This window comes from Nycticebus coucang, chromosome 18 (assembly GCF_027406575.1).
Source record: "Nycticebus coucang isolate mNycCou1 chromosome 18, mNycCou1.pri, whole genome shotgun sequence".
Lineage (NCBI taxonomy): Eukaryota > Metazoa > Chordata > Mammalia > Primates > Lorisidae > Nycticebus > Nycticebus coucang.
Genome location: NC_069797.1, coordinates 53,264,996 through 53,282,641, shown reverse-complemented (window position 1 = coordinate 53,282,641; position 17,646 = coordinate 53,264,996). Strand labels below are relative to the sequence as shown.

Sequence of the window (17,646 nt, the reverse complement as noted above, 5' to 3'; positions counted from 1 at the left end):
AACCGTCTGTTCAAGTGGCCAAGTGCCAGACGAGGCACAGCGATCCTCCACACTTGGGAAATCTGAGCCAGAAACTGGCAGTTACCAGACCAAAGTCTTTATATTTGTATATCTTACCTCAAAAACACATGTATATTTTGCATTCCACTCTGTTATATACCACTGAATTTTAGATATAAAAGTAATGTTTATAACTGTTGAATTATTTAACTCCTCTCATTCCCAAACATTCAAGTAAATTTGATGCTCCAGGAAGAAATGCTTTGTAGTTCTTAAGGCTTTTCCTTCTTCAACAATACCAATCTGGTCAGAGGTATGTGAGACTCACAGGTGAAATGATGTCTTATTTATAATGTGATGAGCTCAGGGGTCTCAAAAGATCCACAATAAATTAATAATCTGATAATCATTAAATGAAAGCTCCAAATCTCACGCAATTCAGTGAAGCTAAGAAAATCGAAAGAACAGTAAAAATGGAGCCCCGAAATATCTTAAAATGTCCTCTTAGCTTTTGAGCTACAGTTTTTATAAAAAGATCAATAATGATGTCTTCCTGTTCCAATATGGAATTAGAGTTTCCCTAAATACATTAACTTCAGAAGTATTGAATTACCCAAGAGGATCAGCACCACAATGAAACAAATAGCTGTTCTTTGCAAAATAGTGATTACCAATACAGAAACTCCACTAAAGGATGCTAATACAAAATAACAAAAAGCAAAGAAGCCAGGACAAAAGGTATGAAGTATGGTAGTCACCCAAAAGCTAGAAAGATGACACTCACCCTCTTCTTGATAATCTGACAAAAGGCGTGCATCAGATGTGAGGGACAGGCCAAGAGCTCCACTGTGATTATCATCAAAGCTGTCCTGTCCAAAATCTCCCCCTGAGGGACAAAAAGGAAAGAAAATAAGGTCATCCTTTGGACATCTCTATAAAAGTATTTATATATCTCTTCTGGTAGTCACCAAAAAAAGATGTACCTTTCACTTGATGATAAACATGGTCACTATTAACATAGGAGAAACAGGTAAATAAGTTCAAGAACCAACTTACCTGGATGGAAAATTTTCGACTCAAGTTATTCACTAGAACTTAGGAATTGTTAGCTTACAGAAGGAATACCTGGTGCCACCTGAGGGAAGCTTCTCCATCACATTTAAAATGAAAACTTAGCTACATATATTTGTATTAATATACACTAGGTTGCCAATAATTATACCTTTACTCTGAATGCCTCTTTCTTTTCATACTTCCAAATGAAATAGAAAGAATGACACAAAGTTTAACCCTCTACACGTAATATTATGTAGTAAGGCCGATATTCTTTCCTTCTCTGAAAAGTAAGAGAAGTAAAAATAGAGAGAATGTAGACTTTGCTGGATTCTATTCCTGTTTGTTCTGCAACCTTAACAAAGTTCTCTTTGTAATTCTAGTTTACAGCCTATGCAACCAACCACTTAGGCATTCTAAAAGCTCTAAGAAGGTAATATTTGTTCTGTAAAATGGCTTTGATAAAAGGTAATGCATACACAATACTGAATTATGCAATTAAAAACAATGCTAATCCCTTTTGGGTATTTTCAACATACATTGGATTGTATTTTGTAGAAGTGGCCAGTGCTATTATGATACTTTAAAAGGTTCAGACGGAAGATGTTAGCTCATTCAGAAACCGGAAGAAAAGGCTCTGCATTGCAAATGGCTTTCCTTAAAATCCCCCAAACAGAGGTACAGTCTGCTGATAAAAGGACACCAACAGCTGTTTAGTTCATTTTATAAACATGAAAAGGGGATTTTCAATTGAATTTAATATTATCTCAAATACTAATTTCCAAAGGAAATCACCAGTGCTAATCTCAGTAAACACTGCAGAGTTTTGGCCCTGGATTTCAACTGGGGAGCAGTGAAACCAAACAACCTACATAGAATCTGTATTGCCTCACTTTAAAGGTTTATTTCCTACAATTAAACTAGAAAGATAGGGAGGACGTAAAATGATAAAAAGAGAATGGCTGTTGCCTTCTCTTTCCATAAATTATGTAATCACATCTAGAATCTTCAAATGCTCAATAGTAGCTGATGTTCGAGCACCTGCAAATATAGGGCTTTAGAATAAACTGTAGAGTTTATTGTAGAAAAAAAAAGTAAAAAAAATTTAAAACCTTACCCAACATTCATCAGCTAAAGCCAGCAGGAATGCCCTCCTTTATTACTTTACTGCTCAGGATACAAAGTTTATAGCTATGCCTAAAGCATCACTGTGGTAATTTCCATAATAATCAGAAAAATTCGCAAATACTATACTAACTGCTCAAATTTTATAACACTGCAAATCCACCGAAATTATATTATCAACACAATCTAAATGGACTATCTGGCTGGTAATCTGAAAAGGGAGCTGCAAAGTTAAAAAGAATGTTTATTTTGAACCAAATAAAAATCCTTAGAAAGATGTTTTTAAAAAGTAGTTTGAATTGCCAAGCAAAATTCAACATTTGTAGGATATACTGAATATTATTTATAACTATTGTTTGAACTCAAAATTTTCTGCTAGTTTCAGAAATTTGACAAATCTAACGCTGAAGGAAAAGAACCTAGTCCTATGCATTCTAATATTCTAAGCTTTTAAAATATATATACACAGATCTGGAAGGGTTTTTGTTTTGTTGTGGTTTTTTAATAAACTTTTAATTTTAGAATGGTTTCAGATTTTATAAGTGTTGCAAAGGTAATACAGAGTTCCTATGTACCCTTTATCCACGGTCTCCCAATGTCAACGTCTTACATAAATGAAGTACAGCTGCCAAAACCAAGAAATTAATAGCGGTATGTTGCCATTAACCGGACTACAGACTTTCTTTGGATTTCACAAGTTTTTTTGGTCATTAATGTCCTTTTTCTGTTCCCGGATACAATCCAGGATATCATATTGTATTTACAGCTTCAATTTTTAAAGTCTTACCCAAAACACCTGTCTGGATTTGGCCCTTGATTTACTAACTTCAGACGAAAAAGTCATTTCCATGTGATTCCTGTGGTTTCTGAGTGTGGTTACGCAAAGTGAACTTTTAACAGCCACCCCTGTGTCCGATACAAGCCCATTCCTCTGTAAAGTAGGCAACAAGACAGAGGTAGGCAACTCAGCGTGTGCAGACAGAATGTAGGCCAGTACTACAAGTGTTGGTGGTGAAGGAACATTTAGAAATATGCTTTGCATCCAAGCACAATTAGTTCCTGATGATGGAGACATTGTTATAAGTGTTTTTAGTGTCATATCAAGTGGTTCAACTCCCTTGGGCATATACAGAAACAAGCCTATAACACTATACAAATAGACACTCCCATGTAATTAAAATGATTACAGCTACTCAAGATGCATGGGTGAAAAGTTTTATAGAAGAGAGGCAATTACTGTGGTCATTTTGGATTGTTTAAGTTTAGAACATCGTTTTTCCCCTAAAACATATCTGCACATGTTCTCTGGGTTTGTCTATAGCTCTGACAATCACGGTTCTAAGTGGCTACAACTCTAGTCCAGTGGGATTGGACATAAATGATCACAAACTATAGTGACAGACATTTCCACTCAGCAGCTCTATAATTAGGGCTAGGAACTCCATCTGCTTAGAGTGGCTTTCTCACAAGCAAGACCCCCGGCCACTGGAGACATACTTTCCCACTGCAACTCACTCAGAATCAATATATTTCTATACAGATATATATTCTAACACACCATATCTCCATTAATCACAGCTACTGCTTTCAGTCCTTTCTCTTTGTATTTCTAAACAAGATCTAGGGGAACTATATCAAGGGTTCACCTGCTATTAGCAGGTAATTGGCTCCTCTAGCCTACGTGTCATAAGAATTGGGCACTAGATACACTCCTTACTATATTCAATGGCAGGTTGTCCACTGAGTATTGTGCTGAGGGGCCCATAAGCGGGATGATTTCTCTATCGTTCTTTTCTGAGAGTCAAACTCAATTTCATTCACGCTCTACAGAGTGATAAGTTGGAAATTTCTGAGGGTTGGAGCAGAAAGATAAAGCAGCTTTGTGTCAGGTGTAAGGTAATTATATGCTAGGGTTTCTGTGCTCTTTGTTTTTATTCCCTGTGTTTTCATTAACAGTTAATGAGTTTTCGCCCTTAATTCTGAAACAATAGCTTGGCCACTAGAAGTTGGCTTTTTCTGCCACGGATTCAACCAGCTGTTGCTGCTCCATAAACTTTATGGAGAAGTGAATTAAACTGCAAAAAACTTTCATTTACTAGTTCAATTCCAAATACAAGAGGGGGAAAAATGAACCATGATGATGTTCCCCTGTAACTATTTTAACTCATGGCAAACTTGTCTAGTCCCAAACTTGCAGGTACTATTTAGGGATAAAAACAGGCCATAACAACAATTTTACCAAAGAAATAAGAAATAAATGAAAAAAGAGAACCGTTTAAAGGATTTAAAAAAATCCAAACTATGAGAAAAACAATAGATAAAACATAGCAGTATGTGTTTGCTTATTCAATGTGTAAAGGCTCAATTTTTCATCAGCTTTTATTTCCCTTCTAATTAACCGTAAGCTATATTATAAAGACTCTACTCACATCTGCACTCAACTGTTTGTTTATATGGTGTAGTTAAATACTTTCTAAGGTTTTCCATGGCATCACCAAGTATCTTTGGATAACATGAGGAAATTGAAATTAATGTAAAATTGTCTGAATTTATTTTTTGTTATAACTGCTGTTGCTATTGGAAAGGAACATACAACTTCCTACTCTATTTAATATTTAAGAGCCCATGAGACACACAGCTCCCTCTTTAAACTAATAAATCCTTAGTAAAATGCTATAAATAAAGCTCCCTGATCCAAATCCAGTTAGTTTTCATGCTTGATAGAATTAATATCGCCAGATTTTCATGAACCAATTTAATAATAATGCAGCTCCCAAAGCTGAACTATAGTAAGATTAGCAAAACTGCAGCTTATTATTCCTTATTACAACCATTCACCTAAGTTATTGAATCTCACACCAACTAAAGAAATATGTTGGGACAAATGTGACTATCTATGTGGAATGTTACTCATATGTGAATATATTATAGAGCACATTTGCAGCACCAAAGCTAAAATTCTGTCAACATTTCCATTATAAATTACACACCATTTTGCACATACTCATGCGTAAGAAAATGTATGATGTTTTCCACAGAACATCTTAGAGGCTTCACCAATTTTTAAATATCCATTTTGATCTGCGTGGTTAGTTCTTGTGATCAATCCCATGTAGAGTGAAGGTCTCAAATTCTTCTCTGTTCTATACAGTCTGACTTCCATCTCCCTTTTTTTCCCTCCTACATCTGTCCATAACTCAATGTATAAATATTCCCTTCCCCCTCCAAGGCCCTAGCAGTGAATGTAATAGTACTGAATGTCATTAAGCTTACAGAACAAATGACAGGTCAGGTAAAGAAAGCTTCCATTTATCATTTCTTTTAAGAAGTTGCTTCAACTAGATCTTGAATGTACAAGAAATAAGTTGAGCCTCAAAGATTGTTTTTTAGCTTAGGATATTGTTTGCTAACTACATAATCATACTAAGAATAACAGCTTCTTAAGACTAGTTAGAGATAACATTTGTGGAGAGTAGCACATTTAAAAAATGATCAGAAATGAAACCAAATTGATTAGACACTCATAGGATAATCGCTATAACAACACCTGTGAGTTCAACAACCGAAAGAGCAACACGGCTTAATCATATTCTCAGAATGAACTGCATCTGTCAAAGTGGATTGAACAGGAAAATGCCTGTGGGAGACAATTGAAAGTTTTTTTCTCCCTCCTTCAAGAAAATGCTCCTTTGCAATGCAGTTTTTCATGTTGACCAGTAGGGCGAGCTGTAGTGTGTAGCATGGTCCCAGTGCTTAAAAAAAAAAGAAAGAATAAGAGAAAAAGTAGCTACTGTGTAAAGCCTTCTGTTCCTCCCCACCTGCCAAAACGCTGAGATTTTTAACCCTTCTTAGAATTCACATAAAGGCATAACTCCTCGATATTAACAAACTGGAGGGGCAGCAGCAACAAATATAAACCAGATAATTGTATATGTGACAATACACACTTCATAAAGCAAATTACAGCCTGTCAGCAATCATTCTGGCTTCACACTAACACATTCCATCTACCACTGGTATTGTTCAACTGGCACTAAAATGAAACCTGCTGAGTTGGAATATTTTCAATAGTAATGAGATTTTGACAGAATTCAAAGCATATTAACCTACGTATTTGGTAGTATGTGAATAAATATATTGTAGAACTAATGCATTTATCATATGGCAACCAGGCGATCACAACCTGGAATTGTTGGTTCATAGTTCTGTTTTCTTTGGACCACTGTATTAAGGACTCCCATAATTCTTATTAGAAAGCTATTCAACTGGATTTTCAGAATGTTTTGACATACAAGAGTAGGTCAGCTAAGATAATAAAAATAAAATAGCTTGCTGAATTTTTACTGGGTACAAGCTCTGGGTCAAGGCTTTTAATGTGCTATCTCATTTAATCCTCAAAAGAATTCTGTGATATATTATTATCCTGAAGATGGAAATGAAATTGAGACAGAGATTAAATAACTTACCCAAAGTCACATAAGTGACTCATAAGTGGGACAGCCAGACTTTGACCACACCTTGTCTGATTACTAAGCTCTTGTTCTAATCCACTGAGCTGTACAGTCTCCAAATCTGCATGCTTAATAAATCACAATCATTACTCAATAGCAAAACATACTGAATGATAGCCAATGTCTTGAATTCATGGTATGTATTACTAATTAGCATTTTTTACTTCAGTAAAGCAAATCTATAATCAAAAGTATAAATTACTCTTTTAGCGGTAAGAGCAATAGTTAGGTTAGGTATGGAGACCAGAACTGCCAGACCAAATGTAGTCAATGATTTGGGTCAAAAAGGAAGTGGCCCAATTCAGAGTTCAAATTTATGATAGTAGTAAAATTGTAGTGATTTTTTTAAATCTCACTTTCTGCTTACAAAATTTAATACATCTACTTCAGGCTTAGTTGGATCAATATACTGAATTTTTTTTCTAGCACTTTCTGTTTGACTCTGTTGGATCCAGGGTATTTTGACCTTGTGTCACAGAAAATGAACATGTTCCATACCAAAATATCACTTTCACCTGGTTTGGTTAAAGAATGTGGGTTTTTTTTCCCCCCTGGCATAATATGCTTTAAATCTTAGAGTCTTTGGAAAAATATACAATGCCACATAAATATAGCATTTTTATTGCTAGTGGTTCAGCTTGCTTTCTCTTCTCATTTTTCTCATTCTATTCTCCCAAACAACAAATGGTAGTAGATCTTGGCCCCCATTTATAATCCTGATGCATTCTAGGATCTATTATCCCCCAGTTGGTAGACCAACATTCCTTGAGAAACTCCTTGAGAGACACTATAAGGCTGGTTGGATTATAATATCTTTTGCTAAAAAAAAGAATGAAGTATATAACTTACAAAAGTCCAAGGGGTAAAAATAAAACAATACATGAAAAAGAATGGATTATGGATAAGATTAGTAGGCCTAAAAATGTGAATCAATATTTAACATCCGGAGGAAAGGGTGAGTTTTCTTTGTGAGTAACAGATCTCCTAAAAGCTGTAATGACCAAGGGTGATAAGATCTGGACTCCCCATTCCTCACCAGATTCCAAACAGGGATTCCCATTTGTATATTCATCAACATGTAAATATTACCATTGTGAAGGGCCAAAACCTCTCACTCTCAACAATTCAGTTCAATATTTGGTCCTCTAGAACAGAAGTTCCACATAGAAGAGTATCTCCTCATTTTAAAATTTTAGTTTTCTTTTTCTATCGAGGTATCACTAACACAATGTGCACAAATCTTAAGGGTAAGCGGCACTGTTTATTTATTTATTTAGAGTCTCACTCTGCCACTCAGAATAGAGTGCCATGGCGTCAGCCTAGTTCACAGCAACCTCAGACTCCTGGGTTCAAGCGATTCTCATGCCTCTGTAGCTGAAACTACAGGTTTGCACCACAATGCCTGGCTAGTTTTTCTATTTCTAGTAGAGTCAGGGTCTCACTCTTGCTCAGGCTGGTCTCAAACTTGGGAGCTCAAGCAATCCACTGCCTCAACCTCCCAGAGTGCTAGGATTACAAGCATGAGTCACCATGCCTGGCCTGGTATCACCTTTTAAATTCAGGAAGATACCTTTTAGAGATGAATCATGACCCAGAACTTTTCCAGGCTTGCAAGTGTGTGTTAAATTCACACCAGCTAACAAGGACAGATAGGGTTCACAAGACTGGTTCTTCCACTATTTGGCTCATAAGAGTCAGCAGTAACTGAAAGTTTATTTTACACATCATACAAATCCCCTTGCCTATAACTAAGCAGTCCCTTTCCCATGTTAGTGATACTTCAGCCATCCTGGTAAACAAGTTTCTAAGAGAAGTTACATGTTGTTGAGAAGCATAATGAAAAGCAATGTAAAAAAATAAAGAAAGAAAAGCAATGTAATTGGGTCCACCCCTTACATTATTTAATCTCCAAGTATCAAGCAAATTCACCGAGTTTCAAGTTTAAAGGCTTTGTCCCACTTACTCACAAAAAAAAAAGGTTTTTGTTTTTATTCTTATATATTTTTTTATTTCAGGTTAATTTGAGGCTCCAAAGATATGAAAAAGGTTTTAAGCAGGAGAAACACAAAAGCTTATATTCCAATGAACTACACTTTTCTCTCAATGTTTTGCATTCAGAACATGACAATTTTTTATAAGTAGAATTTCTGATGAATGTTAATTCTTATGTCAAAATCCTGTGTTCAGAAACTGTACTTCTCACCTGATTTTCTGTGTTGGCCCAGGTATAACATGATCTAAGAGAAATAGTTTAAAAGTCGTTTTTTGCCCAACAAAAATTTTTTTCAGTAATAAACTTAGAGCAGTCATTAATTTATCAATCATTTGCTTTTCCTTTCCATTTCAATGAAGACAAAAATTAGAGAAGTTCTATGAACTTTTAGAAAGACTGAGATCGGGTAAGAAAAGGTTTTCATTATCAGTTATCATGGGAATTATATAATACTACTTTACTATTTATTTTAAAATTCAATTTTAAGTGATATGTCAGCGCAACATGTCTATCTGTGCTGCTGGCTCTCAAACATTAAACGACAGAGAACGCTATTTTATACTATTATTAGGGCCTTGTCCATATATTATGGACATAAATATGTTCATATTTAAAAATAAATAACAAGGGAAAACTTGAATGGATAAGAAACTACTAAACCATGATTCTATCATTTTGTTGTTGTTGAAACAGAGTCTCACTTGTTGCCCTTGGTAGAGTGCCCTGGCAATATAGCTCACAGCAATCGCAAACTCTGGAGCTCAAGCATTTCTCCTGTCTCAGCCTCCCCATTAGCTGGGACTGCAGGCGCCCACCACAATGCCCAGCTATTTTTAGAGATGGGGTCTGGCTCTTGCTCAGGCTGGTCTCAAACCTGTGAGCTCAGGTAATCCACCCACCTCAGCCTCCCAGAGTGCTAGGATTCAGGCATGAGCCACCGTGCCTGGCCCTAAACCATAATTCTACTGAAAAAGAGCATTACCACATTAAGTCAAGGTTTTGTTTTTTGTAAGTTTCTTTATTAAATAAAAAAAGTTAATCACAGCCAGAACAAAATATTTGAACATTATAATAAAGTTTATCTCCCCTCCCTTCTCTTGGTCCTTCTCTCAAGGCAACCATTGTGAGGTCTCTTGGGTGTTCTATGAATTTTCTATCTAAATACAACAAATGTCTCTGTGTGTGCAGCATACAGCTTCCCTCCCCCCCTTTTAACAAATGGTAGCGTTTGTTCTGTACTGTTGCCCGGGTTGGAGTACACTAGCATGATCATAGCTCACTGTAACCTAGAACACCTAGAATTTAGCAATTCTCCCATCCAAGCCTCCCAAGTAGGTAGGACTACAGATGCACACCATCACACACAGATAATTAAAAAAAAAAAAAAAATTATAGGTGGGGTCTTACTATATTGTCCAGGCTGGTCATGAACTCCTGGCCTCAAGCAATCTTCTTGCCTTGGTCTCCCAAAGTGCTAGGATTCTAGGCATGAGCCCGTGTCTGGCCCCGCTTTTTTCCCCTAACCATTTATCTTGGCAATTGCTCCATATCAGCAATATAAATTTATCTCAGTTTTTACATTAACTAATTTTTTAAATTAAAAAATAATACGTGCACATGATGAAAATTCAAAAAGGATATAAACAATAATGTTTTATCCATTCATACTGATATCCCCCAACAGAGTTTACCACTGTTAATAGATTCATATGTATCCTCCAAAAAATATTCCCTACACAAACAAAAATAAGTGCACATGCACACACTCACACACACAAACTGTACATTGTTGGCCCAAAATGCCTTTTTCACCTAAAAGTACTCCTTGGAGAACATTCCAAATTGCCGGTACATATATACATATCATTTTTTTAACTCTATACAGCATTCCATTGAATAGATGCATCATCATTTATTTAACTAGTCCCCTATTGCTAGGCATTTAAGCTGTCTGTAGTCTTTACTATTCCAAACAATGCTATAATCAACATCCTGGTACATTATATATTATGTAGGGAATATGGAAGGTAGTATCATTTGATTCCAATGATTTATTTTACTTGCATGAAAGTCAGTTCTTTTTCTTATGACTCAATATCATCTACTCCAGAATAGGAAGGACAGTAAGAAAGGACATAAAAATATTCAATACACATTAGAAAATGTTTATTTTACAGGTGTGTTCAACCTTTAATTTTCTCTTATTTTCATTGGAAGAACACAAGTTGCCGTGAGCCACACATTAAATACATAAACACTAATGAAAGCTGACAACCAAAAAAAGGCCCATGCATACTTTTTGTTATTTCCAACACCATAGATAAGCAAAAAAAGTCCTCAAAAAATCAACATGTGGCCGGCCTGCAGGACCCAGGTTGGACACCCCTGCTTTAAAAGAAAAAAGGTGAGTCTTTTTGTTAAAAAAATAAAACAAAACTTACTGTCTTTGACAGTAGTTGCAAAACAACTAGTGCATTAATTTTAAAATGTAGTATTCCACTAAAAAAAAAAAAAAAACTTCAACCAGTAGATGTATGGAAGTACAATATTTTAAAAAGGTATCTAAGTCAGTAATTAACTTCAAAAAAAGTTTGTATGTGTATTCACTTTCTACAGATTAATTTGTATAAAATGTAGCAAATAAAGAAAGGTGGGAAATGCCTAAAGGAAGTCAAGTCACAAAACCAGCTGTCAAGAATGTTGATGCTGAAAGGCTGGGCCAAAGCCAAAGGCAGAGTATTCTGCGTACATTTCCCCCTTATTAAGTCCCCCAAAGACATTGAAAACATGCTGGAAGATTTCTTTTTAAAAAGGAGTGTAGGTTAGGATATTCTAGATTCATAGCCAACGCTTGTGTTTATAAAATATTAGCATTCCAGAAATAGTGATAGAAAGATACTTAACAATAAATTACAAATATTGTAAATTTAGACTTTTCCTTACATTTGCAAACACATCATAAATTTGGGCTGTGTTTCTTTGTATAAATCCTACTTATGACTGTGCTAAAACCTTTTGGCATGAATGCAAAGAGTATTTTCATAAATAAAACTTAGTAAAATCACTGTACACCCCATTAATTCAAAAACACTTCTCTTCAACTTCAAAGGAAACCCCCCTCTTTCTTTTTAGTGTAAAGATGGTGTTTCTTGCTGCTTTAATGTTTTGCTCCTTGTAGTTGTCATAACTACATGCTCCCAGTATGTGATCGTAAGGGACGAGAAGTTAAGCAACATTTGTGCTTCCATTCAACATGTCTCAGACATTATAGAGCAACAAGCTCATAAATCTAACCTCTGAAGCAATTACCAGTAAAAATTCTCTATATGTACCCCATAAATACAAACCTCAAAAATATATACATGGTGAGTAACATGGCCCAACACCAGGGCTAGCTGGAATGAAGGAATTTTTGAAAGATATTTGAAATTTATATTATCAGAGTTCCAAACATGCATTTATTTGCCTAACCCTACTTTCAGACATAAAAATGATATTTGTTACAACTTTAGTAAGTACCTGTCTTGTGGCAAGCATTCCTGCAGCATTATCATCTCATTATAATTCGTTATAACTTATAACTGTGAAGTAAACATTATTAATGGAATTTTATAGATGAGGAAACTGAAGCTTCAAGAGGTGACATCACTTACTGTAGCTCACAAAACTTCTAAGTAGAGAAGCCTAGATTTCTCAGGTCTGATTTCAAAGCTCAGACTCTTTCTATCACATAACATTAACTTGAAACAATTTTAAAAACAGTTCACCCTTCTATGTATTTTGTATCTACATACATAAAGCATCTTATGTAAGTCTTACAATAGAAATATAACAATTATCATGGGTTTCTTTTTATCTATTTCAACCTGATTTCTTTTTATTTTATATTTGCCTTATGGCAGTGGTTCTCAACCTTCCTAATGCCTCCTAATGCCGCGACCCTTTAATACAGTTCCTCATATTGTGGTGACCCCCAACCATAAAATTATTTTCGTTGCTACTTCGTAACTGTAATTTTGCGACTGTTATGAATCGTAATGTAAATATCTGATATGCAGGATATATTTTCATTGTTACAAGAGGTTGTGACCCACAGGTTGAGAACCGCTTGCGTTATGGAGAATTTCAAACATGTAAAAAGTAGATAAAACAGTATAATAAACCCCCATGAATGCATCATCCAGCTTCAACAAGTGTCAATTTATAGATGATCTCCTTTCATCTACACCTTCCCTACCCTGTTCTTTTTTCTCTCCCAAATGACTGGTCAGATATTATATCACTTTATCTTTATTTATTTATTTATTCTTTTTTTTTTTTGGAGACAGAGCCTCAAGCTGTTGCCCTGGGTAGAGTGCCGTGGCATCACAGCTCACAGCAACCTCCAACTCCTGGGCTTAAACAATTCTCCTGCCTCTGCCTCCCAAGTAGCCAGGACCACAGGCGCCTGCCACAACGCCCGGCTATTTTTTGGTTGCAGCCGTCATTGTTGTTTGGCAGGCCCGGGCTGGATTCGAACCTACCAGCTCACGTGTAAGTGGCTGGCACCTTAGCCGCTTGAGCCACAGGCACCAAGCCCACTTTATCTTTAAATATCACAGAATACAAGTACCAAAATAAGAGCTCTTTTTAAAACACCTGACCATTTCCTCATCTATAAAACTTAATGGTAGGTTTTTTTCTGTTTTGTTTTTTTGTTGTTGTTTTTTCACAGGTTTCACTCTGTCACCTGGGGCTGGAGGGCAGTGGCATCATCATAGCTCACTATAGCTTCAAACTCCTGGGCTCAAGCAATCCTCTTGCCTCAGCTTCCCATGTGGCTGGGACCATAGGCATGTACCACCACAATGGCTAATTTCAGGGGTGGGGGTTGGTAAAGACAGTCTCACTATTTTGCCCAGGCTGATCTTAAACTCCTGATCTCAAGTGATCTTCCCAATTCTTCCTCGGAAAGTGCTGGGATTACATATAGGGAAACAGTGTACCCATCATAAATATCTTTTTAACTTATAGTTAACATGATTTTATAATAACATTTTCTTTATTCACTCTGCATGATTTGCTTTTTCCGAGGTGTATTTTTAGGCATTAATTTACTTTCCCACTTCCAAATGAGATTTTTAAGATTCACAAGAGGAAATTTTTTCATATTGAAATATACTGGGTAATTTTCTCCAAAAACCTGTATGCCAATGATACAAAAACTCAAAGAATTTTCAAGCTAGCAAAAGATTTCACTGGCCTATATCTACCACTATCACAAATGTAATGTGAGTGACCACTGGCCAAAAAACTTTTGTTGTTATATGTATTTATAATATTCCCATGGTCTTTCCTAAATTTTTATTGAAGTATTTTATCATTTTTTTAAGACTCTGAGCCCATTTTTTTAAGACTGTGTGGGAAATTCTATCTAATATTCAGGAAGATTTTTTATAGCACTAAATTTTGAATTATAAACATACCTTGTAATCAAAATTTCATTTTATTATACTATTAAACTAAAATTGTCAATAATTAACTCATTTAATAAAACAGGAAACTGAAGCAAAATGAAGGAAATCAGTTTGATATTATCATCAAATCTAAAGGCAAAATTGATATTGTCTAGACAGCTGATCGGCATCATCCTTTAGATATTGATTACTGAAGTGATAGAAGTTCCATGACAAAGATTCCAAAGGCTTTTCCTGGTAACTTTAAGAGAAAAACTAAGCAAGCAAAAAAGTTTTTAAAGTAAGCATGTCTTGAATTATCAAAGCAATTTATATCTTATTATAAGGTACAGATAAAAAGCCTCTTTCAAGTTCTTCAATTATATTTAAACTCATTAAAAGAGTCTTTCCATTTATGTCTCCTTGACATTAAATATATTTTTGATCATGTTTTATTTTCCCTGTTTCCTTTTTTAAAAAATGAATATTTTCAGGAAGTTGACAGGGGGCAAATAAGAAAACCTGGATGGAAATGTGAGGGAAAGAATTATCACCAACTAGCATATCATTATTATAAACAGAAACTACGTTTTCTTACTGTTTACTATGTCCAGGTACGTACTAGATGCTACACATCTTACTGGTAATCCTCCATCACCCTGTAATGACACAGTAAAATGTGGCAATGAAGAGTGTGGGCTCTGCATGGGTATGAGGTTTCTTATGGGGGTGATGAAAATGTTCTGAAATTATATAGTGGCGACGGGCCCACAACTCATATTATGCTATACTATACAATACAGTACTGTACCACACTACACTAGCTATACTTTACTATGCGAAAATCCACTAATGTGCACTTTAAAAGAGTGAACTTTATGGTATGTGAATTATATCTCGATAAAGCTGTTATTTCTTAAAACTGTGCACTACTAAAAGAACCTACAAATAAGAGATCTTTTATAACTTAAGACTATTTTCCTTCCAGGCACCAGATCTGGTATAGTCCGAATATCCTAAAGAATGCAGGCAAATTCAGAGTTATGTACTACTATATTCCTGCACAGATAAAAATGCTAGGAAAGTTTAGGGCCAGCATTTCTTTTTTTCCTCCCATCTCAACATTACCTAGTCTACCAGGGCTTTTAAAATTTTCTCTGCCAGTTGTTCTCTTTCTTACACATTCTTACTATTTTCATAATCTTACATTGCCCTGTAGTGCCTTATGTAAACCAGTTAGTTTCCATCCACAGCACCGGTTTCTGAAGCCTACAGTCAGTTATGGTTTGATCAAAAGGGCAAAGTCAAAGACACTCGCTCTCCCACTCCCCCCAAAAGTATCTGTATGAGGAAGAGCAAGACTCTTCTACTTCAGCTTTCCTTACAATTCCTTCCAAATGAGCAAAGATTTTACCACACATAGCATTGCTGAGAAGCAAATGTAGTTTTCTGTTCTAAATAAACAATCTTGAACTTTCCCCCTGGCTGCTGTGCCTCTTCCCTCTCTCGAAGAGAGAAAGGGTGTGTAGAAGTCGCCCTGTGTTAGAAGATGCCCACAATGCCACCATCACGTGAGCCTGGTGGCCTTTCTCTTTTTAGTCTCACATTGTCTCTTATGTTAAGCTGTTAAATTATTTTCTCTTCTCATCACAACATTATACTACAACTCTGACACCAATTCTTTATTTCTCCTTTAGGTAATTAATGCTACCCTCAGAGTTTCATTCATTTCTGCCCGTTCACAATTTCACGTTCTTCCCCCTGTGGATTTTGGTTAATATCTGTTAAACCCTGAACCATAGGGCCTTTCCCTGAATAGTGCATTTCACATTTTGCAAAGCAAACTGCTACATTATTACATATAATTCTCTACTGCTCAATCTAGGTTTTCAGGTATAAGTGCTTTATTTAGGACAGTGAAATATATAGTAACACCATATCACATTATTAAAATCAAGAGGATAAATACTTTGACTTTAACTCACAAGAGTCAAGAAGACTTAAAAAATAAGGTTTTTATTTCTTACAACTTCTCTTTTAAAGAAAGCCTAATGCAGGTATTGATGTGAAACATACTAAAAGTATGAGGTAGAAAAATAAAAATTTTAAGAAAACTATTATTTCAACGCTTTTTTTGAAAACTATTATCTCTCACAATTTTAATTTCTTAAAGGTTTCTGTTCACTGAGATTGAATACACTGACAAAGTTAAGATAATAAAAAGTATTGAAAAAGTTTACAATTGGTTAAAAATATTGTAGGGGAAAATAGTTCATGAATCTATTTGCAAGTCTGATCTAAAACACTCTGTGATTCTCTAAAAAAATAAAAACCCTCCATGTATAGTAAACTAAGATGATTAATATTCAGGATGATGTTTCTGACATTCTCAGCCACAGCACTAAAAAGAAAGAATGCATATATTTTAAAGACACTCCCTCAAACTGTTTAAACTCAGGAAAAAAAATCTCAATTTTGAACCTTTTAAAAATGTGTTCTAATCCTGTCCTTTTTTTTTTTTTTAATTTTGCACACAGCTGTCTGTTGTACTTTTTAGAACCATGCCAGATGCTGGGTTCATCAAGCAAAAGGAAGAAAACAATGGTTTGAAAGCAATTAGAAGCACCGAGGCTGCAGAGAGACTCATATTAAAATGTGATAACACTGTTCTAGTGGGAATTTCAACACTGCTCCATTTCTGACATTTCTCTGCTGCCAGACAGGCAGGCTGTGTGGAAGGGCACTGTGATCACAGAGGTAACATACTGGAATTTATTTCTGGAGCAAATGAAGGATTAGCTGAGTTGGAACCCTCCCAAGGTTTTTATTATGGACTCGGCCACCATTTCATTTGAATGCTACTGGATCCCGTTGGCATCTAACAAAGCTCAAGGAATAAAACCATATTATAGCTTTGGTTCTATAAAATTATCTAGCAACAAACCACTCAGAAGGCAGAAGCATAGAGCCTCTTGTTGCTAAAAAGCAGGACAGGGAGCTCAGCGGGGTGAAGGTTAATTAAACACTCCACTAACTTCCCTCAGAAATGTCTAATGCCACTCTGTGGAGAAGCTTATATAGAATAGACAGAATTTAACAACCCCACTATACATTTTAGCATAAAACCATTCATGGTCAAAGAGAACTCACCTTGGGGCTGAAAATCCCAACAGTACCTGAAATACAGGAAAAAAAAAAAAAAAACAGGAGATTAGTCAAACTTGTGTTTCTCAGTTTTGGTTGGCATACAGTAATAACTATAGCACCTTGTCCAAAAAGCTTGCTAAATAGTCAATAACTAGCCAAAGGCATTACTCACTTTCAGAAAAACTAAAGTGTCATCCTGGTGATTTGAAAGATTCTTAAACTCAAAGGCTTAAAAGCTGCATTTAATTTACTGCAACTCCTTAGACCATTTTCACTTTAGAGCTGGAAAAGTCCTAAGAGGGAAGCTAGTCGTGGCCCAGGGTTTCTCATCAGGAGCTCTGCAGGCTTTAAGCAGGGCAGTTCTTTGTGGTGACAGTCTGTC

General features: G+C 35.7%; 1 protein-coding gene across 2 annotated transcripts in view; it reads right to left on the bottom strand.

Moving 5' to 3' along the window:
* SKAP1 (src kinase associated phosphoprotein 1) overlaps window positions 1-17,646 on the bottom strand; it is a 312,394-nt gene that overhangs the window by 219,868 nt on the left and 74,880 nt on the right. For both annotated transcript variants that reach the window (XM_053570461.1, XM_053570462.1), the window contains exons 3-4: window positions 17,268-17,293; window positions 785-886 (exon numbers count right to left, since the gene is read on the bottom strand). In XM_053570461.1, the coding sequence (XP_053426436.1) occupies window positions 785-886; window positions 17,268-17,293 (128 nt within the window). The remainder of the gene's footprint in view (window positions 1-784; window positions 887-17,267; window positions 17,294-17,646) is intronic.